Source organism: Dipodomys merriami, unplaced genomic scaffold (assembly GCF_024711535.1).
Source record: "Dipodomys merriami isolate MVZ:Mamm:240054 unplaced genomic scaffold, mDipMer1.0.p SCAF_9, whole genome shotgun sequence".
Taxonomy (NCBI): domain Eukaryota; kingdom Metazoa; phylum Chordata; class Mammalia; order Rodentia; family Heteromyidae; genus Dipodomys; species Dipodomys merriami.
Genome location: NW_027206512.1, coordinates 21552599 through 21578720, shown reverse-complemented (window position 1 = coordinate 21578720; position 26122 = coordinate 21552599). Strand labels below are relative to the sequence as shown.

General features: G+C 41.2%; 1 protein-coding gene across 1 annotated transcript in view; it reads left to right on the top strand.

Moving 5' to 3' along the window:
* Positions 1-4156: 4156 nt before the first annotated feature.
* Parm1 (prostate androgen-regulated mucin-like protein 1) overlaps positions 4157-26122 on the top strand; it is a 113570-nt gene continuing 91604 nt past the window's right edge. The window contains exon 1 of the mRNA XM_070012956.1: positions 4157-4480. Coding sequence (XP_069869057.1) covers positions 4438-4480 — 43 coding nt within the window. The 5' untranslated portion in view covers positions 4157-4437. The remainder of the gene's footprint in view (positions 4481-26122) is intronic.

Genomic DNA, 26122 nt, shown 5'->3' with positions numbered 1-26122 from the left:
CTAATGAATATGTTGATATAATATGCATAATTATACTATATATATATACCACATGTATATAATACTTGAAACAATACATGTCAGTAGATATTACTTGTAGCATATGCATAATAAATTATTATATATATTTTGGTGATTGTACATTTAATGTTTGACTCTCAAATAGAAGCTTCTCAAATAGAAGCTACCTGATGGCAAAAAAAAAAAAATCGCTATGGCACTTGTCAAAATTGTTCCCTGTCCTCTATTTTTCTTCTCCCTAGGGCACACCAGATTGAGCTCTGTTCCTTCCTTCAGGTTGAGCATAGCCAATGCCTTTCTTCAGCTAATAAAATGTTATGAAGAACAAACACTTGCAGGTAAATGAAAGCATCACTTCCAGATATTTTTTATTGTCAAGGTGATGTACAGAGGGGTTACAGTTATGTGAGTAAGGCATTAAGTACATTGCTTATTGAACTTGTTACCTTTCCTCATTTTTCTCCCATTTTCCCTCCCTGCCCAACCCCTCCCTCCAAGTTGTACAGATAATTTCCCACATATTGTCTTGTGAGTATCGCTGTTGCATTGGTTCCTCCTGGTCCTTTATCTTGCCATTCTTTTGTTCCCCTTCCCTTCCCTTCACATATACAATACCAGGGTACCAAAATCAAATACAGCGATATACCACAGGGGCAAAAACATACAAAAGAAACAAAAAAAATCACATAGAACCTTAAAAACAACAACGAAGAAAAACCTCTTGTGTCCATGTCTTGGAGTTCATTTTGCTTAACATCATCTTATATGGTCATATGTGCATAGCTATTGAGCTATTCTGCTCATCTGCTAAGATTATAGGTATACTATTTATTGCAAATAAGGAAAACCATGGGACCTATGTTTCTTTGGGCCTGGCGTATTTCATTTAATATGGTTTTTTCCAAGTCTCTCCATCTCCTTACAAATGGGGCAGTGTCATTCTTTCCAATGGAAGCATAGAATTCTACTGTATGTATATAATGTGTGTATATACCACATTTTCTTGATTCATTCATCTACTGAGAGGCATCTGGGTTGGTTCCCTATCTTATCTATGGTAAATAATGCTGTGATAAACATAGTTGTGCCAGTAGCTTTAGTAAGATTTTAATGCTGCACTTCATTACCCTCTTCCATCTTCCCTTATCTCCCAGAATGTAGAAGCTGATTCAATAAAATGGTACTGAGTCCTAACATAGAACATGGCTATTGGAAACATAGTTTAGATCTGTTGGAGACTAATAATAATGATAATAATAACAATCCATGGAGATAAATAAACTGCCATTGCCTAAGCTCAGAGATTTTGAATAAGTTTGTTATAGCAACATAATCTAGGTTACTTGAACATTATCATCATTATATTCCCCACAGCCTGTCACAAGTTTTGGAACAAATAATCAACTAAGCTTGAACTAACTTACTGAATTTGCAAGGTTCAATCAGCAATTATAATGAATTATTTTATTTAAAGAAATTACTTCAACTTGATTCTGTATACAGCAAAGAGTCTTGAAAATGTTAGCTGATTGGGATGTAGGGATGATCCTCCGTGCAGTACCAAACATTGTCTTTGATATCAAAGAGTTGCACATGTTTTGCACTCCAGAGGGACTCCAAGTTTTGCTGAATTGCAGTTGAGTAAGTTTTTCTGTGCATTGATTTTCAAACCCTTTCTATCTGCCACAGAGTCACTTACTTAAATCACCCTCTTTAAAGGCACTGGGGCCTCCATGGGTGGATGTCCCAGAAATGCTCTATCTGCCTCCGTGACAACCAACATCCAGATGCACTCATTTTTCATAATCGAGTAGATTACACTAGAAACCAGAAGGGCTGTGAGGTCAACGCATTGGGAAAACATGTTTAGCAAATTGAATTTTCAGTTTCTCTGGCCAAGGCTTGGGGGGAGGGGGTAGGGGTAGGCTGGAGGACTTGCTTATGACATCTTTTAGTTCTCATGCCAACAGGAATCAATAGATTTACAAAAATCAAAGGAAAATATGAGCCAGATTTAATCCGGTTGAGGAAGTATGAGCAATATCTGCAATGGCGATGGCAAAGCCTGCCAGAGATTTCATCTTGGTCACCGATGGGCCAAAACAATGAACCCATACAGAAAGAGAAAAGAGCCCCTGGTACCTGAGGGAAGAAACATCTGAACAACTAACTTATCATCTAACAAAACGAATGTCAGGAAGCTGGAGAGGTCCAAGAGAAGGTGTAGCCGAACAAAAAGAGGAAGGGTAGGAGAAAGCAGTCATAGAAATGAACTATACAACTTGTGGGTGGGGACAGGAGGGAAAAACTGAGAGAGCCAAGAAAGGAAAGACATTGTTCAAAAAGTCATTACTCATGTAACTGGAACTCCTCTGTACATCCCATTTACAATAAAGATATCTATCTGTCTGTCTGCCTGCCTATCCATCTATTTATTATCGATCCATCCATCGATCAATTGATCGATCTATCTATCTAATTCAGTATGGATATGTGAACTTGGAACTAGGGGGACTGAGGGGAATGGAGAGACGGGAGGCCTGATTGAAGGGGTGACAATCAAGATGCACTGCACTCACGAACTGACATGTTGAACTGAAACTCCTTCTTACAATTACTTATTCAAAGAGAATAATATTTTAAAAAAGAAGAAGCTGGGGTGGGGGTGTTGCACTCCAGAGCTACTAATGATGTTAAGCAATTCAGGAACTAGCCAATTTCCTCAATTCCCAGCTCCAGTGACTAGGGAACCACCGGGCTCATAAGAGCAGGTATGGAGAGCGGATCTAGGGTCTTAGTGGACTGAAGGGAGAAAACTAAGCAAGGCCAAGGTGCCGGGGAAGGGTGGAAAAATAAGTGAGTAAGTGGGAAAATAAGTGAATAAGGGTGTGGAAATAAGTGGATCTGCCCGGTGAAGAAGCCTTGGGCTCCTAAGCCAAGGTGCTTATGCATGCATCCTATTACCATTTACTAGCTGTGTGACCTGGACAAGTACTAACACCTCTCTGTGCTCCATTTCCTACCCTGAAAATGAGGATGTAACAATAAAATATAATATAATGCATATAATAAACACATATAAATATCAAAATAAAATCCTCAAAGGATTGTTGTGGGAAGTCAATGGCTTTGTTAATGCCGAAATAGCTCTGCAGCCTAGTCTGTAGGAATCGCAGGGCTAACGTGGGCCTTTGTTATTACAGACTTAATGTATAAGCTTACCAGCTGTGGTCATATGATCATGACTTTCACCTTCTCTCTAGATCTTCATTTTCTCACCAATTCTTGTTTGTTGTTGTTGTTTTCTTTTTTTGGCACTGGAGATCCAAACTCAGGAGGTTGCACTTACTAGGTAAGTGCTTTGCCACTGAGCTGGAAATCATTTGCATGCCTATGCCGCCATGGATTTATTAGAAGTAGTGATGTGTCAGCCTGGCTCAGCTCTCAGGAGCAGTGCTACCTTCCCCAGGTATTTTTTTCTGGTAAGATCCTGAATAGGGCAGCAGACATCCTGGCTCTGGTACCAGGAAGTTCAGTGGAGTTCAATGTGGGTAAGGTTTAATGTACATGAGAAGAATGTCTGGGAATTGGAATCAAAGGCCCTTATAATTGGAAAGAAGGAGCCACTCTCTCTTTAAATACTGTAGGAGGGGGAGGGGGAGACTGGGAGAGAGTAGGGGAGGGGGAGAAAGGAAAGGAGGAGGGGAGAAAGGAGAGGAGGGAGGGGGAGAGGAGAGCGGGAGGGGGAGGGGAAAGGTGGGAAGGGAGGGAGACAGAAAAGGAGAAGGAAAAAGGAAGAGAGGGAGGGGAAAAAAGGGAGGAAAGAGAGGGAGGGGAAGAGGGGGGGGAAGAGGGAGAGGGGAAGGAGAGGAGGAGGTGGAGGGGAAAGGGAAGGAGGAGAGGGGAGGGGGAGAGGGAGAGAGACCTAAGGACAGAAATCTGTCCACGCACCACGCATCCTCTGTTCCTGGCGCACCGGGAAGCGCGCCCTGCCCAGCATTTGCTGAACGCGCTGGAAGCTGGGGCTCCCGTCCTAAGCGTCCAGCAGAGGCCGCCCTGGGCCGGGGCTCCGCGGCGCTGAGCGCTGGGAGAGGGAAGCCGGGGGTGGCCGTGTCACCGCGGGGCCCAGGTGGGAGTGGTTTGGCGGTGGCGGAGGCGGCCCGGGGCTCGCGCGGCGGGGATGGAGCAGAAGTGCGCTGGGCGCCGGAGACCGCGCAGTTGACGGAGCCGCGCCGCCCGCGCCTCGCCACGCCGGCCGCCACCCGCGCTGCCCGGGCCGAGCGCTCCCAGCTCCCAGCGTCCGCGCCTTCGGTCCCCGCCGCAGCCAGCAGCCGCTGCCCGATTCCGGAGCGCACGCTCAGCGCCAGCGAACTCCTCGCCGTCCGCGCCGGCCTCGGCCCCGAGCACCAGGGTATCATGGTCTGCCAGACGCTCCTCGCCCTCTGCATCTTCGCGGCAGGTACTTGGGCGCGGCGTGTAGCCCCGGGGACCCCACTGGGGACCCCATCGGAAGCGGGGACACGGGGCAATTAGCCAGCCCTGGTCTCCGGGGCGCGCGCCGCGGTGTGCGCACTTTGATTTGGGGTGACGCTGTGCGCGCCCTTGAAGGTCCCGAGTACCGCGCGGGGGAAGGGGTGACCCGATTACTTCTTGCTGCAGCCGGAGCCGGCACAAACTCCGTGCTCGTGGAACAGGTGGCTGGGTAGCTGAGAGTCCGAGAGAGAGAGCCGGGTCTGGGCGGCGGCACCGACTGCGCCCGGCTCTGGGAGCGCACCTGCCCGGGAGTCCTGCGCTAGACTCCGTTGCAGTGATTGGACCCGGGGCAGGGATGGCCGTGCCGGGGTCAGGGTAAGAGTAAGGGGGCCGAGGAAAGGGCATCTGGGTTGCGATCGAGAGCCGCGCTCGGTGGGGCCGGCTCGGTGGCTGCGCGCTCGGTGGGGCCGGCTGGCATTCCGGGAGACTCGTCGGTCTCCGGGTCCCCAGAAGTCCATTTCTAGTTCACGTTTGGGGAGTGGGGGGCGGGGATGATGCGGCACAATCCCCGGGACAGCGCAGTGAGTGGCGAGGCTGGAGCCAAGTTTGCGATCGCTCTTGAGGGCTGGCAGATCTACCTTGTGGCCCCGAGTCTATTAAGTAAATAAATAAATAAAAGCAAATAACTAAAGCTCAGCACGGGAGAAAGTAGCAACTTGGTCAGAGTGCCCCTCCCCCTGCCTGCGCCCCCCCCCATCCGAGCCCCCCCTCACCCCCGCGCGCGCGCGCTGCCACCCCGGGTTCAGGGTTACCTACGATCTGACAAAGGGTACCAGGAAGCCAGGGGCCAGAGGACTCTGAGCTTAGCCTGGAAGGGGCTGGGGACTTAAACGATGCCGAGTGTGGTGTTGGGTACCCAGTTTTTCCAGAAAGTGCAGCCCGACCAGGGACCAGAAAGACACGAATAGAAAAAGAAGAAGAAGAAGAAATCAAAGTAACCCGAGGGCACTGGCTTGTTAGAACGATCCTGAGCCACACGCCACACCACACCACACCGTGTAAGATTCGCCTGCGTTTGTTTCCCTCTCCCCGAGTTCCTTGGCTTTCTCGGATCGGGGTCCCCGAGTCATTACAACTCCTTACCAATAAACGAGCGGTTTCCGGGACGCCCACAAAGGTCAACGCCGCCGTTTTAAGGAAAAGTTTCCGGACTTGAGCCTATAGCGTTGTACTTTTCTTCTTCTTCTTCTTCTTCTCTCTTGCTCTACTTGCCGTGTCTGCCCTGGTATCTGGAGACTTGTCTGCAGATGGTTCTCTCCCCCCTCACCCCACACACACACCCAAATCCCCCAAGTTGGGCAGCTTCGGCGGCGCAGCCTGGGGCAGGGCTGGGGCAGGGGGAGGCGAAGGTGCAGTTACGGGGAGCTGAGCCAGGATCGCCTCCCAGGTAATTCCCCGAGCCCGGGCTGCCGGGGATGTTAATCAAGTGACAGCGCCCCTTTACCCTCTGCTCACACTCGCGTCCTGCGCTGCAGGAACCCACGCGTGAGCAGCGGATGATTGGATCTTGTGTGCTGATTTGATTTCGTAGCTTGTTTCATGTTTCTTTTCTTTTGCCATGGCCAAAGCGAGGTGACTGGTGGATCGGGGACAGGACAGGCAGCCCCAGCGTTACCCATACTTCCATGAGATGCCAGCCTGTCAGTCCTGAGGCTTCAGACCCAGTCCTGGGCCAAGTGCCTCTTGCCCTGACCTTGTGTATGGATCTCAAACAGAGCTTTATAGCCCCAAGGGGAAAGGGAAGCTCACCACTTCCTTCTGAAGCTTGTACCTCTGAAAGAATCTCTTTAGATCTCAGTTTGTTGTTAGAGCTGCTAGCAATACATTTTCAGGAAAAAAAATAATATGAAAATTGGCATAACTATCTCATGAGACTCCCTAAGCTGCGAAGTAAGGTGTTTAATCAGGATCTCCAATGTCAGTCTTCTTTTTCTTTTAATTTTCTTGTAAAGATGCTGTGCCGAGAGGTTACAGTTACGTTGGTAAGGTAATGAGTACATTTCTCGTCGAGAATATTTGCCCCGCCCTTTGTTTTTCTCCCACTATCCCTTCCCTCCCCTACCTCCCCCACTCCAACCTGCCCCAAAGTTATAAGGTTCATTTCCAACACAGTGTTTTGTGAGTATCATTGTTGCAATGGCTCATCCTGTGTCCTTGTTTCACCATTTTCAAATGTCATTTTTCTAGAAGAAGCAGGTGGGTTGGTTAAGGAGCAAGGGATTATGGTTCTTTTAGGTGGTGGGATGCGATTTTATCTATTGTACATTGTGAAGATCTCGTCAAAGCTTTAGTTGATTTCACAATTATGTTTCTGAGTGTGTCTGTGTATCTCTGTCTGTGTACCCATCACAGGGCTTGAACTCAGCCTAGGTGCTTCCCTGAGCTTTTTTGCTCAAGGCCAGAACCCTGTCACTTGACCCACAGCTCCACTGCCAGTTTTTTGATAGTTAAGTGGAGGTAAGAGTCTCATGGACTTTCTTGCTTGGGCTGGCTTTGAGCCTTGATGCTAAGATCTCAGCCTCCTAAGTAGCTAGGATTACAAGCATGAGCCACTGGTGCCTGGCTCAGGATTACTTTTAGGATTGCTCCTTTCTTTCCCTCTAACTTTAGAAGCTTCAAAAAAAAAATGGAGGGCTGGGAAGTTGGCTCAGTGGTAGAGTGCTTGCCTTGCATGCCTGAGGCCCTGGGTTCGATTCCTCAGCACCACATAAGCAAAAAGAAAAAAGCTGGAAGTGGTGCTGTGGCTCAAGTGGTGGAGCGCTGGCCTTGAGCTGAAGAGCTGAGGGACAGCGCCCAAGCCCAGAGTTCAGGCCCCACGACCAGACCCAAAAAAAAAAAAAAAAAAATGGAATGCCTCTAAGATGATGGCTTCTTGAGCTAAAAGCTGTGCTGGGCAGAGCTTAATCAATCATCTCAGTACATGATCTCAGTATCTCTTCTAATATGTAAAACAGACCGTTGAAAATATGTATACATATACTAGATATTGCAAATAAGGGAAACCATGGGACCTATGTTTCTTTTGGCCTGGCTTACTTCACTTAATATAATTTTTTCCAAGTCTTTCCATTTCCTAACAAATGGGGCAATGCCATTCTTTCTGATCCAGGCATAGAATTCCATGGTGTATATATACCACATTTTCTTGATCCATTCATCTACTGAGGGGCATCTGGGTTGGTTCCATATCTTAGCTATGGTAAATAATGCTGCAGTAAACATAGTTGTGCTGGTAGTTTTAGTATGGTCTTGTTTGTGAATATTTGGATAAATGCCCAAAAGTGGGATTGCTGGGTCATAGGGGAGCTCTATATGAGTCTTTTGAGAAACCTCCATACTACTTTCCAAAGTGGTTGAACAAGTTTACAGTCTCACCAACAATGCAGTAGGGTTCCCTTCTGTCCACATCCCCTCCAGCATCTGTTGTTACTAGAGTTCTTGATTATAGCCATTCTAACTGGGGTGAGGTGGTATCTCAATGTTGTTTTGATTATTTTCACAATAAAAAAAAGAAAATATGTATGCATTGTCAACAATCCAGCCAGGTTGATTGCTACTTTGGTCTGTTTGTATTTTTTCTTTTCTTTTTTTTTTTCTTTTTCTTTTCTCTCTCTCTCTCTTTTTTTTTTTTTTTTTTTTTTTTTTTTTTTGTTGTTGTTGTGTTGCCAGTCCTAGAGCTTGAGCTTAGGGCCTGGGCTCCGTCCCTGAGCTTCTTTTGCTCAAGGCTATCACTACAGTACCACTTCTGGCTTTTTGTTTGTTTGTTTATGTGGTACTGAGGAATCAAACCCAGGGCTTCATGAATGCTAGGTGATTACTAAGTCACATTCCTAGCCCTGTTTCTATTTTATTTAAAGAGGAAGAAAAATCCCAGGACTGTCTTCAGTTCTCTCAAGAAACATAGGAGTAAACTAGCACCAGTATTGAATAAACTTTGAAGTGTTCCTGATGCCAGTACCCGGGGTGCAAGAGTACCGCCCTGAAATAAAATCCAAAACTAAACCTCCAAGGCTTTGGTGTTAGAATCAAACAGACAGGGAGACTGGCGAGTCCCTTCCATCTTCAGCTCTCTCCTGTGCCTTCTGTATTCTCTGCTTTCAACCCCCCTCCCTATCTTTGGAGTATACTGGAACTTTTAAAAATCCTTATTTAAATACATGAGAGGGGTATGATAGACTACGGAAGCACCAGCCACAGACCTGCTCTGTGTACCCCATTCCCCGGACTCTGATTATCTATGTGTCTCTCTGCAAGCAAGGCAAGAAGAACTAGACTCCCAGTTCGTACTCTGCAAGAGACCCTATTTGGATCTTTCAGATACTTCTCCAAGAAACTAACATCTAGAATGTTCTTATCCTTGAAGGAAGACAGCCCCCTACATTCATATCCTACAGATCCTCCCTGATAGGTGCTAATATATAGACTTTCCACAAATATATCAACACAAACAAATGGGGAAAACCTGGTGCAGGGTTTCCCATGGTTATATGCTTAACATTAGCCTGATAAATGATTGTCACCATGAAGTCTGGAGTTCATAAAAAGTTCCTAAGAAGCATAACCTCAAAGGTAAAAGCCCTACCCTGTTCATTATTATGTGAGACATTTACAGGTAGGCTTTCAAAGATGCTTTAGATAGATTGTACAAAAGCTAAGTGTTACCTGGGCACCGGTGGCTCACGCCTGTAATCCTAGCTACAGGAGAGGCTGAGATCTGAGGATCTCTGTTCAAAGCCAGCCCTAGCAGGAAAATCTGTGAGACTCTAATCACCAATGAACTACTTAGAAAAAGCTGGAAGTGGTGCTGTGGCTCAAGTGGGTAGAGTGCTAGTCTTGAGTATGAAGAGGTTCAGGGACAACACTCAGGCCCTGAGTTCAAGTCCCAGGATTGGCAAAAAAATAAAATTAAAAAGTTAAGTGTCACTGCTTAGGAATTGTGTACATTAGACCAACTACCTTCACCACTCTGTGTTGCCATATCTATAAAATTATAGGCAGGGAAACTTCACAAGGTGGTTGAAAGTGTTAAATGATTAAACATACTTACATACAGTTCCAAGGACATAGAAGATGTTTAGTAAGTAGCTGGGCATAGTGGTGCATGCTCATAATCCCAGCTGCTTCAGAGGTAGAGGCAGCCTAGGAAAAGTTAGCAAAATCGAATCCCATATATATATATATATATATATATATATATATATATATATATATATATATATATATATATATATATATGTATGTATGTATGTATTATAAAAGGCTGGAAGTATGGCTCAAGTCAGTGCTAGAGTACTTACCTAACAAGTAGAAGCTCTGGGCCCAATCTCTACTATCACACTCACAAAAAAATTACTATTATAATCTATATTAACGAAGTTTATTGCATTCAGCACAAAATAACTCCTTCCCCCAAAAGTAACGTTGATATTCTTGCATCTGAGTTATGTAAATCAAAAAGCTTAAACTCATATTTCAGTGCCAGCAAGCCCAGTGTGCAAATTAAGAAACTATTCAGCTGAGTCTACTAAATGCCTAATCTGAAAAGGTTAATAAGGCACCAGTTAGATTTAACACAAAAGTCCAAGAAAATGCTCAGCAACAAATAAAAGTAAAGTCTCACCAGGACTTTATTTCTTCCACAGGGACTTTTGCAAGCTAGTGTGTTTAAAAAGCTCCAGTCAGCTAAATCTTAAAGGTTAGATTCCCCAGAGCCACAAAATTTGGGGTAATTCAGATCCAACAATTTAGGAAAAGACAGGTCATTTAGAATATCATTCTCCAGAACCCAGAGATATCCATAATTGTAATATCTCTAATTTAACTTTTACGTTTGGGCCTGGTCTAATTGCATTTTTAAGTAGAAAATACTGACTAAGTGTCATACTGCTTAACCTCATTTTCTGAAGTAGTCATTTTCCCTCGAGTTATACAGCACCCACTGCTAAGAGTGGACAGTGATGACTTATTGTTCTTGTTGTTTTGTATTTTATTTTTTATTTTCCTTAAATTGTTGTACAGTGGGGTTTCAATTCAACATGTCATTTTGGGAATACAGTGCATCTTGATCAATGTCACCCCTTTCAGCATTCTCCCCCATACAGTGATGCTTTAAAAGTGTTTGTTTTTAAACAAATTGGCTTTCTTATCACTTAAATGGAATCTGTGGTCAAGGAAAGGAATCCTGTAGAGCAGCTACAGCAATGTGCTTCCCTTCGTAAGAACCTGTCACTGAGATTGAATAAGTTAGTTTGGCAATCAAATATTTGTATTGCTCGTAAGACTTCACATAAATCGGGAGCTTAGGAAAGCTTCTGTAGAAGACAATGATAGTTCTAAGAAGTAAACAGATAGTAAAGGTCTACTTGGCCCAGTGAGTGCTGTTTACTTGGAAATGCAGCACTAATATGTTATCACAGTGAATACTAAATAAGACTCATTTGTATCTGCAGCATATAGCATATCTTTTTCTAGTTACATCTTAAATTATTTCAATAGATGTATGCAGATTTCAATAGATAGATGTAAAATCATGTGTTCTGATGTGTGTGTCATTTCTGTTAACATTGCTTGTAACCTTGAAGCCTTTGCCATTTATAAGTGATAGAAACCATTTGCAGAAATACATTAAGTGAATTACAGAAATACATTAAATGAATTACAGAAATTCTCTCCCTCTGTGTTTTTCTGTGATGCAGTGCTGTATTATCTACTGATAATACACTATCTTGATTGTCCTTTGGCTAGTGTTACCAAATTTAGCAGATAAAAATACAGACTTTACAGTGAAGTTTGCATTTCAAATAAATGGTGATTCTAAATATGTTTTACATGATATTAAATTTAAATTCCACTAGGTGTCCAATATTTTTTTTTTCCTGGCAGTTCCCCATGGGCCTTTCAATGACAGCTCATGTGTGCAATGGGCTTGCTACAGGATGAGTGTCACTGAACTTTGCCCCTTGGGGCTTTAGTCGCCTTCTCCCATTTCATTAAAAACAACCCATTCCCGAGGAAACATGGAGCAGCGTTCTTGGTTAGCAACTATATGGGTAAGGATTCTGGAGTAACTTTCACTCTAGTGAAATGTTTTTATTCTGATTGCATATCCATTAACTATGCATTGTAGTACATAGCTAAAATTGTGAGATCTCACCCAAAACATGGGAGATTTCTGTGGTTTCTCTGACCTGCATTGACAAATCCCTTTGATCCTTCCTCCCACCCCCTTTTGAAAGTATACATCTATTCATAGCAATCGGTTTTGCCTAGAAGCTGGAATTAGAAGCAGTCTGGAATCTAGCTGGCAGCTGATTTAAAAAGAAAGTTATAGAATAGCTTTGGATTTCAGTACTTCTTTTGTGCCAAGATCTTAAGACATCTTAAAAGTATTAATTATATAAGTTTTATGTAATTCCTGCTAGATAGATTTATTGGTATCACTTAAAAGCTGGGACTGTATAGAGCCTGAAGCAGCACATTAGACAGAATTTTAAGGAAGAGGTTAAGAAGAATATTTTAAGCAACTGAACCATAGTAGAAATTTTCAACCTTCAAATAGTTAAGGTGAAAACTCAGACTAGCTAACTGTTACAGGGCAAAGATTGTATGAAACTACTAGGTGTGGTATTTAGAAAACATGCCTATTTGATATAAAAGATGAATAGTAGAATTTAGAACTACCCATTCAGACTTCCTACAGATTAGATCTCATTCTTTTTCTCTTTGTATTACAGAGTTAGTAAGAAGCATAAGGGCTCAGGGACAGCCTCCAGACCCTGAGCTCAAGCCCCACAACTGGCAAAAGGAAAGGAAAGATGGAAGAAGGAAGGAAGGAAGGAAGGAAGGAAGGAAGGAAGGAAGGAAGGAAGGAAGGAAGGAAGGAAGGAAGGAAGGAAGGGAAGGGAAGGAAAGGGAAAGGAAGGGAAGGGAAGGGAAGGGAAGGAAGGAAAGGAAAGAGGGAGGGAGGGAGGGAATGGAGGGGAGGGAAGGGGAGGAGAGGGAATGGGAGGAATATTTTCAGTATCACTGGAAAAGCTTTTGACATATGTCTTAGTCCATTCATTCTGCTATAAGCAGCCTAAAATCTATAAATTAGTTTATAAACAAATAGTGATTTCTCAGTGATTTCAGAGGCTGCGAAGTTCAAGATCAAGGTGTTGGCCAGATCTGTATCTACTGAAGCCTACTCACTGGTATCTTCTCATTATACCACGATGTGGTAGAAGAGGCAGGGAAGCTCTTGGAGGATTCTTTTATAAAGCCATTGTACTCTCATTCATGAGATGCCCATCATCATAATCTGACCACTTCCTATGGCTCATCTTCTAACGTTATTGTCTTAGGGTTAGTATTTTAATTTATAAATTTTAGGAAGACTAAAATATGTCAACTATATTATGAATCCACAGATAGATGGAAAGAACATTTATATGATGATGATGATAGTGATGATGATGATGATGATGATGATGATGATGATGATGATGATGATGATGATGATGTTGACAACGACAACAACGACTCAGGGTATAGGTGCTGAGTTTTTCTTTCCTGCTTATTTTCCTTTCTCTTCTTTTTTCTTCCCCCCCCCCTTTTTTTTGCTCAAAGCTAGCGTTCTACCACTGGAGCCACAGGCCTATTTCCAGCTTTTTTAGAAAGTCTCAAGGACTTTCCTGCCTAGGCTGGCTTTCTTTGAACTAAGAGATTCAAATCTTAGCCTTCTGAGTAGCAAGGATTATAGGCATGAGCTACCGGCACCTGGCCATTTATTTGATTCTTAAACACTTTAACATCATATGACTCTTTGTACTGTAATTTGGATTCTTCAAGAATAGTGACAATTACTGCCAGAATAAAACGATGCTGTCTTTGTGTGCTATCAAAAAGTATGATTCACTGTTCACGTGTTTAAGGAAAAATGAATGATCCTAGCCATTCTATTGATTATGCAATTGTAACAATATGAGGAGATTTAGTACATCTCAAGATTACAATGTAAGAGGATGTCTCTACAACTTCTTTCTCAGTCAATCTTAAAACAATCAGAAGGACAAAATACCTCTTTGTTGGTGCTGAAATTCTGCAAGTTCTTGGTGGATATCACATATTCTCTCAGTCATGGGAATTCTTGCTACTGCTTGAGAGGCAGCTTCAAGACCTGTGCTGTTATCACATTCAACTAATAAGATCATGCATGGTTCGAGTTAAAAATTATAATGTTGATTAGGATGGCATTCAAGAAGAATTCTGAATTGCCTGTCCTTTTTAAGGAGAACTGATCCAATGTATCTGGGCAGGAGAAAGGATATTTTCAGCTTTTGAGAATAGATGACCCATCATTTACATCCTAGGAGCTATTGGTAGAATTGAATTGTCATATTAACTTACATTTGGAAAAAGTGAGAAATAGACAATTGCTCATTTAGAATTTTTACATTCACTACATAAGAGTGGCTGGAGTATAAGGTGATGGAAAAGCAAGGATATTATCAGTAGCCAGAATGAAAGGGAGAAGACAGAATTATTTGAGAATGTAAAGGTCCAACCTGCCTTTGATGCTCCTGCTTGAAATGAAAAATTCATCCAGGTTTTTTTGAGAGTGTAAAGAATAACTCCTTAAATATATATGATGATAAGGCCCTTTTGCATACCCTACTGCTAAAGGATGCAGATTGAACCTTCTAGTGAAATAATATGGCAGCTCTCAAAACGGCTAGTTAGGGTACCCTTGGCATTGTGAAAGCTGAGACTATGTCCTGATATACACATCAAGACCAATTCAGGGGCATGAATTGAATCAGTTAAGGAGTGATGAATGGCCTAGGGTTTTTCCATGTCCAGATCCTTCATAGACTGTATTTTAGAGTAGTATTATGTGTAGACTCTGCTTTAAATGCTTATATGAAGTGAAGTATAGACATAATATTTTTAAGTAGGATAAGAGTCCTGTTATAATATATGAGAAGCAACATAATATGGAAGAACAGGGTTTATTTTAAGAGGATGGCATAGAATGCCAACTCAGCAATCTTGTTTCCTTCTCTATTCACTTAAAAGTGACATGGGGTAAGCCTCTCACTAAAGTATACTGAGCCTACAGATCATCACAAAATCATTATTTTATTTTACTTATTTCCTTGTCTACCTCCTTCTACTAGACTACAAGATGAATGAGAACAGAAGTCTTAGCAGTTTTATGGGCTGTTGTGGTGCCAGTATATGAAACAGAGACATAGAATGGCTACTTAATAAATAGTCATGCCATCAATCCTTGAGAATCTACACACACTAAAGACTACACAAGTTTCTAGAGCTAATATACAAAAGAGATAAAACTGCAGCCTCACAAAATTTACATTCTTCCAGTATGATTTATCTTAACTTAGCCAAAAGAAAATCAGCATTTAAATAATAGTCATCTCAAACACAGGTTCAAACCTCAGCTCTTAAATGTCTTCCTCCTACAGGCTGCACCTGAGGCTTTCTTTGTCTCAAAGGATAGCAACCTCAGCTTTCTTACCTGCTCACATGCAACACCAGGTGTCATCCTCAGGTGTTTTTCTCTCTCTACACCCCTCAGTCTGTCTTTCAAGACAATCCGTTTTCTACCTGCCACCCCCATGGCTGCTCTGACCCTGGGCTCAGCCATGTTCTCTTTTCCTGAAGCACTGCAAAGCTGCCAGCTCTTATTCTTTACTTCCCGAGGTCTGCTTTAAACAAAACAACAGTTGGTCCACTGCAAATCTGCAATATCACTGCTCTTTGTAAGCCCTGTCATGGTTTTCCAGGGCACTCAGAGTAAAAAGCTTTGGCCTATGGCAGTAGTCCATGATGCCAGGTATACATGGTAGAGGATGCCTGGATGCTTGTTGACTTCATGGTTGAGTGCAGGAGAGGGAGAGAGAAGGGGGAGGGGGAGAGAGAGAGAGAGAGAGAGAGAGAGAGAGAGAGAGAGAGAGAGAGAGAGAGAGAGAGAGAGAGAGAGAGAGAGAGAGAGAGAGAGAGAGAGAGAGAGAGAGAGAGAGAAATCCATAATCCTCTCCTCCAAGAACATTACTCCAATGACTTAAAAGTTCCCACAAGGCCCCACCTCTTAAAGTTTCCTACTACCTTCCAAAAGCAACCAGCAGAGGATCAACCTTTTTTTTCTGGTCCTGGGGCTTGATTTCAGGGCATGGGAACTGTTCCTGAGCTTCTTTTGCTCAAGGCTAGTGCTCTAACACTTGAGCCATAGCTCTACTTCCAGTTCTTTGGGTAGTTTAGTAGCAGTGTCTCATGAACCTTCCTGCCTGGGCTGGCTTCAAACTGTGATCCTCTGTTCTCAGTCTCCTGAGTAGCTCAGATTACAGGTGTGAGCCACCAGCACCTAGCTGAGGATCAAGTCTTTAACACAGTAGCCAACAGAGGACATTGTATATCCAAACATAGCACCTTTGATCAAATGTCACCTTCTCAACAAGAACTACCTTATCCAACATCTTAAAATCTGTCTGTTCTACCTTCCATCCCTACAGTCCCAGTGCCTCTTATAAGTCTCTTGCTGCTCTTTCTTTAATATCTGTCTATATGTCTGTCTGTCTGCCTCTGTCTATCCACCTCTCCTTACTAAGTCACAGCACTAAAAAGAAGAGATTTTATTTTTCTTATTCACCATAGCCACCCTCAGTGCTGGAATAGTGTGTGGTACAAAGTGAGAACTCAACATCTTTGTTGAATTGGATGATTAAAATAGATCTTTTTGAAGGCTAGCAAAACAAAGACTTAATTCAAATTTTTCCTTGGATCACCCCAAATAAGGCAGTGGCAATCATGCATATTATTAGATGTTTATGTCTAGTATTTCTAAGTAGCTGTTTTTAAAACAGTAGTCAGGACATTAGTCTTCATTGAAGATTACAAAAAAAAAAGAAACTTAAGTTTTAAAACTCACCTTTCTTTTTAAGCTATGCACACCAAACTCTTTTTAAAATGTAAATCTTGCCAGAAAATGGGTATTTGAAAGGGGTAGGGTGGGTGGAGTTAAGGGGACAGGGGAAGGAAGACATATGAAGAGTAAAAGAGGGGGAGAGTGCAGTCAAGAATTCAATACATATCCAACAAAATTCAGAAAACTGAGAGAAGGGGTGGGTAGAGGAGGGATGGATGAGAATATTGGAAGGGTGACATGGATCACGATGCATTGTATTCACAAGCAGTTTTGTTAAATGGCAACTCTTTTTTTTTATGGCAACTCTTTTGTACAACAACTTAAAGATAATTTTTTAAAGTAAGCCTTAAGCTCTTTTATGTGATGGCCATCATTTTAAAGAAGAGCTGAAACTTCTTTAACTTTCTAGCCAATTAAGGAAATGTCACTTTTATTTCAGATAGGGAAGATAAAAATACCTCTACTATTTGAACATTTCTGAGAATTTTTTAAATAATTAAAAATAGCCTACTGATGAAAACTGATTTGAGCCTGAAGGATGCCAATTGGCAATTACCCAATAAAGGTTGAAAAAGTTATGTAAATTCAGAGCACCACTCTGCAGTGTTGAAAGTCTAACTAATATATTCAAGAACTCACAGGGAGTTTCCCTGCTCTCTGCCCTCCTGGTTGATTCTGAAATATAAGTTGTATATTAGTCTAAGTCTTAGGTAGACCTGACTACAATTAAACCTGTATCCTGGGGTAGGGGGTGTAGGGATTTGGCATCTATCCTACAGACTGACAGCTCTTGACATTGCTGGTGTCAAAGTTACCAGAATGGCCCATCCTTCCACCCCAGCTTAATTATGTACCAAATACTCTCCTGCTACTATCCAGTTTCTCAAAATAAGAATGATTAGTAATTTAGTGGCTGCCAGAAAGAACATGAGTCTTAAAAAATAGCAACATACTTATCTTGATTATATCAACTTGAGGAGCAACTGAAAAATATGCCAAAGAAGGGGAGAGGTGACATTTCATTTTTTGAAAAAAATACATTGCCTCCTTGTTTCATGAGGATGTTTTGTCCATTCCAGAAGAGCATAGCCTCTTGTCCAGCCATCTTGAAGTCCAGCTGCCATGACTGTAAGTAGTATAACCTAGGCTGTGGCTTTGGCCTTGTGCCAAAGACCCCAGGTATGGTATCTAGTGTTGTTAGTGTAGCACCATCCTTCTGCTTGTTACACAAGGCAGTACCATACCTCCCAGGGGAAAAGCAGGGCTTTTCCCATTTGGAAGGAAAAGGAGCACACATCAAGTTCTATGTCACAGAGAATGGAGCTGGTCTTTATACCAGCTGATATGCAAAATTCATACTCGGTGATGTAAGCAATTGCTTAAAATAATTTGGATGGCCATGTACTGGCATATAAATAGGTTTACACTATATTAAGCCAACATATTGTAATTTTATATTTTCCAGTATACCGAAAAGGCAAGCTACATCATGTGCAATGTGTTCCTGAAAGGGAAAAAAAAAAGATTCTCTTTGACAAATAAATTTTGGGTCAATTTTACTTTTCTTTCCTGTCTCAGCCTTTCCCCATCCCCCACCCCTGCCTGAATATCTGAATAAGATATTATGAATATTTTAAATCCCTCTTTAGCAACAGATAAATGTGGCTAAAGTAACTGCTAGATGGCCATTTCTAGCCTCACAGTCTTGACACAAAACTCATGCTGATGAGCCCTCAAGAATAAGATTTTAGAGAAGCAAATAATGTCAGAAAGGTTACAGGACATTGCTGATGTAATGGGCAGGGTAGGTTCTGGGAAGGAATTGACTTAAAGTAACATTACACTTTCTAAAACCAGAGTGCTACATAAATCATTGATCAGGACAACCATCCAGGATAGTATTTCAAGGGGCTCTGAGCTAACTATTAGTATTTAAAACACATTGTTAGGGTCTTCCCCCCGCCCCACTATTTCTCTCCTCTCCTTAAAAATTCTCTTAAGAATTTGTCATAATGAGAACAATTTCTTAACACGTTTTCTAAGTTTCTTGAGATGAAATTTGACAACTAGATATCAATTGAAATAAATAGACCTCAGAAGAATATATGGTTTATATTTTTCCTTTGGCAACATTAAACGTTATTTCATTCTTTCAATAAAATAATCAATAAAATGTGGTTTAAGGAAATGCTGAATCCATTATCAGTTCTCTAGGGTATCAGTAGGGCCCAAAGCAGGTGAGGCTGGGGAGACAGCTGGAGCATATAGACCTGATCCAGGCCATCCCTTTATAATAGATTAAAAACTAGACTTACTTGCTGGAGCTTGCACTGTTAGCTTTGTACATGGTTAGCCTTACTCCATTTATTTTTATCACACATTAGGCTGAATATGTTTCATCTACCATCTTATCTAATCCTCCCAACAGCCCTAAGAAGCACGCAATAATACTCTCACTTTGTAATTCAGGTCATTATTTTTATTTTATTGTAGCCATAGATCATATAATTAGGATGTAACAGAGCTGGATTTTGAACCTATATCTCTCTTTACCTACTTGTTGACCTACTGCCTGAACTACTAACACAATTGCCAAACCCTTGTGTGTTCCCAACTTTGTTTCTATTCTCCAGCCCCATAACTACAGCTTTGATGATGGCAGTAACTCCTGAGAGGCTGCTGTCTTTCTTCACACAGACACTTGACAATCTTTGGGACCCTGGTAGGCCCATGCAAATTGTCTCCTTCCCTCCAAAGGAGGAGAAAAAGACCTAAATCTACTCAAGTCTTTTCTGGGTGCTCAGATTTGGGGTTCTAAAATCCACTTACACTAAAAAGAATGAAAATTCCTTGGAGAAGTGGCTAAACCCAGACAGATATGGATTAAAGAAATGCATAAGATGTCTGGAATATACTGTTTGATCAGAGAGCAAAGACATTCAAAGACTACCAAAGTTCTGTTAAAGGACTCAGGATTAATTAATGAGGCTCTTGCTGGCCAACAATGGTGCAATTTGAGCATTGATGAGTATAATTGTAATCTATTGAAACTTCAAAATGAGACCAAGACCAAAACAATGAAATGATACAAACATTATTGAACTTTATTGGAGGCTACCAATAAATCAACACATTATTTTGAAAACTAATAGAGAACTAGAAAGAATCAAATATTATCTATTGATCTTACCTTGCCTTATTTTGTGAATTATACTGTTGAGCGACCAAATATTAGAAGACAGGATTGTTGATTTCTATGAAGGATTGCACTAGTATGTGAGGAATGTGTCATGGGAATAGACAATTACTTTATCATAGGACTAAATAAGTTCGTGGATCTTATCATTGATACTCAGTTACTACCAATTTTTTGAAGTATAACACAGCCAGATACTCTATTTCCCAATGAAAGAATATATCATCCTCACTGAAGTGGTCTTTCAAATTAAAAGGCACCAAAGTTCAATTAATCCTCTAAATCCAGCAGTGAAATTTCAGGAAACAAAGATGACTAAAGACAATGATGAACACACTGTAGACTTGAGAAAAAATCAGATGCTATGGAAGACTATAGGATAAACAACCTGGTTGTTCCTATAATAATATCACAAAGAATAAAAGAGTTGACTCAGGAATAAGAAAAGGATGTCCACTCTCTCCACTTTTCTTCAATTTAGTATTAAAATGCCTGGCTATGGGCTGGGAAGGTGGCTCAGTGGTAGAGTGCTTGCTTTGCATGCCTGAGGCCCTGGGTTCGATTCCTCAGTACCACATAAGCAAAAAGGAAAAAAAAAAAATCTTTAAAATGCCTGGCTATAGCAATAAGACAAAATGCAAACATAAAGGGGATCCAAATAGGGAAAGATGAAGTAAAACTCTCCCTCTTTGCAGATGACATGATCTTAAAGAATCCCACGGACTCCACTCCTAAATTACTTGAGCTGATTCAAACTTTGGCAAAGTAGCAGGGTATAAAATTAACCCTCAAAAATCTGTGGCTTTTCTGTATGCCAACAATGAGAAAAATGTGGCTGAAATCAGGACAGCAACTCCATTTGTAATAGCCCCACAAAAAATAAAAATAAAATACCTAGGAATTAATCTAACAAAAGAAGTGAAGGACCTCTACGATGAAAACTTTAAAAACCTGAAAAAGGAAATTAAAACAGAACTTAGGAAGTGGAAAACCTCCCATGCTCCTGGATCAGAAGAATCAACATCATGAAAATGGCAATACTTCCCAAGTCTATCTACAAATTTAATGCCATACCCATCAATATTCCAACCTCATTCTTCAATGAAATAGAAGAAGCAATCTAAAAATTCATATGGAACAATAAAAGACCCTGGATAGCAAAAACAATCCTTAACAGAAAGAACAGTGCTGGAGGAATATCAATACCAAATTTCAAACTCTAGTACAAAACCATAGTAATCAAAACAGCGTAGTACTGGCACAAGAACAGACCTGAGGACCAATGGAATAGAATTGAAAACCCAGAAATGAACCCACAGACCTATAGCCACCTAATCTTCGATAAGGGAATTGAAAAATAGAATGGAAGAAAGACAGCCTCTTCAGTAAATGGTGCTGACAAAATTGGTTAATCACTTGTAGAAAACTAAAGCTAGATTCTTATATATCACCCTGCACCAGAATCAACTCCAAATGGATCAAAGACCATGAAGTCAAAGCAGACACCCTGAAAACATTACAGGACAGAATAGGAGAAACCCTAGGTCTCCTTGGCACAGGGCAGAATTTTCTCAATAGAGACCCAGAAACACAACAAATCAAAGAAAAGTTGGACAAATGGGATTGGATGAAGCTGCAGAGCTTCTCCATGGCAGCAAGATCAATAGAAAGCCCATGGATTGGGAGAAGATCTTCACTAGCCATACAATGGACAAGGGTCTCATATCTAAAATATACTTGGAATTCAAAAAATTAAATCCCCCAACAACAAATCCTCAAAGAAACAACTGCCTAATAAATAAGTGGGCTAAAGACTTAAAGAGAAACTTCTCTGAAGAAGAAAGAAGGATGGCCAATAGACACATGAAAAAATGCTCAACCTCCCTAGCCATAAAAGAAATGCAAATCAAAACAATATTGAGATACCACCTCATCCCAGTTAGAATGGCTATAATCAAGAACTCTAATAACAACAGATGCTGGAGGGGATGTGGATAGAAGGGAACCCTACTGCATTGTTGGTGGGAGTGTAAACTTGTTCAACCACTTTGGAAAGTAGTATGGAGGTTCCTCAAAAGACCCTACATAGATATCCCTTATGACCCAGCAATCCCACTTTTGGGCATTTACCCGAATGATCACAAACAAGACCATACTAAAGCTACTAGCACAACTATGTTTATTGCAGCATTATTATCATAGCTAAGATATGGAACCAACCCAGATGCCCCTCAGTAGATGAAGGGATCAAGAAAATGTGGCATATGGAATTTTATGCCTGGATCAGAAAAAAATGGCTTCACCCCATTTGTTAGGAAATGAAAAATCTTGGAAAAAATTATATTAAGTGAAGTAAGCCAGGCCCAAAGAAATATAGGTCCCATGGTTTCCCTTATTTGCAATAACTGGTATATGTCTGGGACAAGCAGAAAAGGTCAAAAACTATGTACATATGACCAGATAAGACGATGTTAAACAAAATAAACACCAAGATAGGGACACAAGTGGGTTTTTTTTTCTTGCTTGCTATTGTTTCTAACATACTTATAATGTACCGAATGATTTTTTTTTATGTTCCTCTGCCACAGCATAACCTCTGTTTTCACTGTATTGGATTCTGGTGCCCTATATCTTGTATATACACTCTCTAATTTGGGGAAGGGAAGGGAAAAACCAAAATGCTTAAATAGGGATACAAGTTGACCCATTGTAACAATGAGATGTACAAGACACTATGTTGAAAAACAAACTTTACAATTTAGGCTGGAGGGGTAGGGAGGTGGGGAAAGAGTGTAGTTGTGGAGGTGGGAGAGAAGGGATGGTAGGGGAAATACAAAGGAGGAGGCAACAGTGCTTGATAGGAAATGTACGCATTACCTTGCTCATATAACTGTAACCCCTCTGTACAGTATTTTTACAATAAAAACATATTAAAATAAAAAATAATAAAAGAGTTTGAAAAAAAGGTAGGTAGAAGAGGGAGAAATATATAGAATGAAAAGAAACTTAAGGAACATAGCAACCAATTGTGATTGTAGACTGTATTTGGATCTTGAATCAAGCAACAATGAAAAATAAATGATGACACTTACTAGGCAATCATGGGTTCAAGCATTGGCTCTCTATATAACACTACTAAGGTATTATTCATTTTTTTACTATGATAATGAATATAGAATAGATAATGAACATACATTTTCAACAACCTCATTTACTATAAAGACAAACTATTCATATTTATAGAAGAAAAGCTGTAATTCTTTATAATTTGCTTCAAAGTAATATTGCCCTGGGAACAATAGGTGGGAATATCATATGAAAAAATGATGGTGAGTAAACAATTGTCAAACATGAGTGAAGAAAGCCTAAGGTTCATTGTACTCTTCCACTTTGTATAGCATTTTAATTATTCCAATATTAAAGTTTTTAAGAGTCTTTGTTGTTTATAGAAACAAGTCCAAATTCCTGTTTAGCAAATGAGTTAGACCTGAATTAGAGGCAAAACAAAAGAGAGGTGATACTAGTAATCATGGTGTGAGAGGCCAAAGAAGCCAATAGGTCATTCTTGATTTCCCAAGCAAGGAACACCTACCATGTACCTTGGGGCCTCTCTGCCTTGGTTCAGGACATTTCATCATTCTAGAGTATCATTCTCCATATACATACATATATGTGTATATATATGAATATGGGGAATGACATATATGTATGTGTATATATGTATATATGTATGTGTACACACATACACACACACATATATGTACTCAGTGCTTATCAAACTGAACCAAAGAAACTGAGGCTGGGGGACATGGAACCCAAGGTCTTGCAGCTGATTAGTGCCTGAACCTGGATTGAAATTGTCATGTAAACTTAAGTCCCCTGACTTCAAAGACTCCACAGCACCCTTCACATTGCTCTTCTCTCTTTGGAGTTAAGATTTAAAGACTTCACAGTCTGTGAGAGAAGCGCACAGTAACTTAGAATGGCTGAATGTTATTGCCTGTTGCTATGCCTAAGCATGACAATGAGCATGGAGTGTTGAGGGCGTGGCCTACAAATAAAAACTTGGTAGAGGAAAATGGCCTGGGACTTGTGAAACCTCTTGGCTCAGTGATACAGTGACACCATGAATATGAAAGACACCAGGAAGCCCTAGAGGAAGAAGAGAAGGGAGAGGTGGGAGGCTGTGAAGATCCAGGTGGCTTGCTTCTTGTGGCTGTCCATCGATCAATGAAATTTGGGAAGGAATTACAACCAACTCTCAGGCAAATTTGCTATTCCTAGGCAACCACTCTTTTTTTTTTTTTTTTTTTTTTGGAATTCTACACTTAAATATTTTTTTTTATTGTGAAAATACTGTACAGAAGGGTTACAATTACATGGGCAACATAATGAGTACATTTCTGATCAAGCATTGCCTCCTCCTTTGTTTCTCCTTCCCATCCCTTCCCATCCTCCCCCCCCACCCAATTCTCCCCACTTCCCCCCCCCCCAACCCCACACCAAAGTTGTAAAGTTTGTTTTCAACATAAGACTTGTACATCTCATTGTTGCAATGGGTCCACCTGTATCCCTATTTAAATTATTTGTTTTTCCCCTTCCCCTCCACAAATTATACCAACATCAAATACAGTGAAAGCAGGGGTTATACTGTGGGGGAGGGACATACAAAGCAACAAAAAATAATCTTATAAATGTGTTAAAAACAATCGCATGAAAGAAAAAAAACTTTTGGGTACATATCTTAGGGTTCATTTCCCTAACATCCCCTTATCTGACCTTTTCTGCTTGACTCAGACATATACTAGATATTGCAAATAAGGGAAACCATGGGATCTATGTTTCTTTGGGCCTGGCTTACTTCACTTAACATAATTTTTTCCAAGTCTTTCCATTTCCTAACAAATGGGGCAATGTCATTCTTTCTGATCCAGGCATAGAATTCGATTGTGTATATATACTACATTTTCTTGATCACCTACTGAGGGGCATCTGGGTTGGTTCCATATCTTAGCTATTGTAAATAGTGCTGCAATAAACATAGTTGTGCTGGTAGCTTTAGTGTTGTCTTGTTTGTAAACATTTGGGTAAATGCTCAAAAGTGGGATTGCTGGGTCATAGGGGAGCTCTATGTGGAGTCTTTTGAGGAGCCTTTCATACTACTTTCCAAAGTGGTTGAACAAGTTTACTCTCCCACCAACAATGCAGTAAGGTTTAGGCAACCACTCTTACCTGCATGTTCTTGTGAAATGAAATTACACTGTGGATAAGTAATAGCAATATGATTTCCTATGGCAGCTCCATCAATATTGCTACCCAGCACTAAGCATAGCAGAGGTTTTTAGAGGAAGGAAAAAAATCCACATGTGTTCTTTGAAAATGTATTGAGGATGGGGGTGGGGTGAGGGAGTAGGTACTACAATCCACAATTTGATGTGTGTTGTCAAACCAGAGCCAGTTTTGGTCTGTTTCCCATAAAGGTGGGTTAATGATGGAACCATTCCATAGAAATGAAGGAGGGTATCAGATTGAGGTCTTTGCCAGTGGGTGGCCCTGTTCTCCTTTTCTGTATGATCTACTTTTGCAATAGAAAAAGTGAGAAATGACGACATTTTCTTTCCTTCTCTGGGCTTGCGTGTCACCAGAAAGTACTCTTCTTTTTTAACTTGGGCTTTAAAATTGTATCCTGGTGTTATTAACCAAGGTTGAAGGAATGTAGAAGAATGCCAACCTGGGTAGGAAGAGAACTTATTCTTCTGACTTTTCTGCTACAGAGATAGCCACAAATCAGAGATAGCAGCAGAGATAGCCACAAATCAGTGCCTCGCTCCTATACATTACTCTCTGTAAATTGCTGTAAGCTGCTATGTCCTCTTGAACCATGCCAACCTGCCAAGTTGGAGATAAATATACATTAGCTATTGTCTGGGTTTCCTAAAGCTGCCATAGTAAATTACCATAAACTAGGATGGCTTAAAACAATAGACATTTATTCTGTCACAGTTCTGGGAGCAGAAAGGCTGAAGTGAAGCCTGCAGCAAGCCGTGTTTCCTCTGAAGCTCTGGGGAAGAACCTTTCCTTGTTTCTTCCAGCTTTCTGGTAGCCCAAGCACTCCTTCCTTGAAGCAGTAAGATTTCAATCTCGATCTCCCTCTCCTCATGGTTTTTTCTCCTCCAGTGCTAGCAGAAGCCACATTCCCTTCCAAGATGGAGGGAGCCAATCATCTTCAATCAGTGTGAACACAACTTGGTCACATCCGTTAACTGTATTCATAAGCAACGTCACGCCATGAGTACTAGGGGTTAGGGCTTCAACATCTATTTTTAGAGGGGCACAATTCAACCTTTAGCAGTGATTTTTTTATATCGAAACCATGGCTTCAAAGACCTCCAATGATAGAAGCAATTCCTTTACAGATAGTTTTTATTCGAGATAGCTGTTGTTAC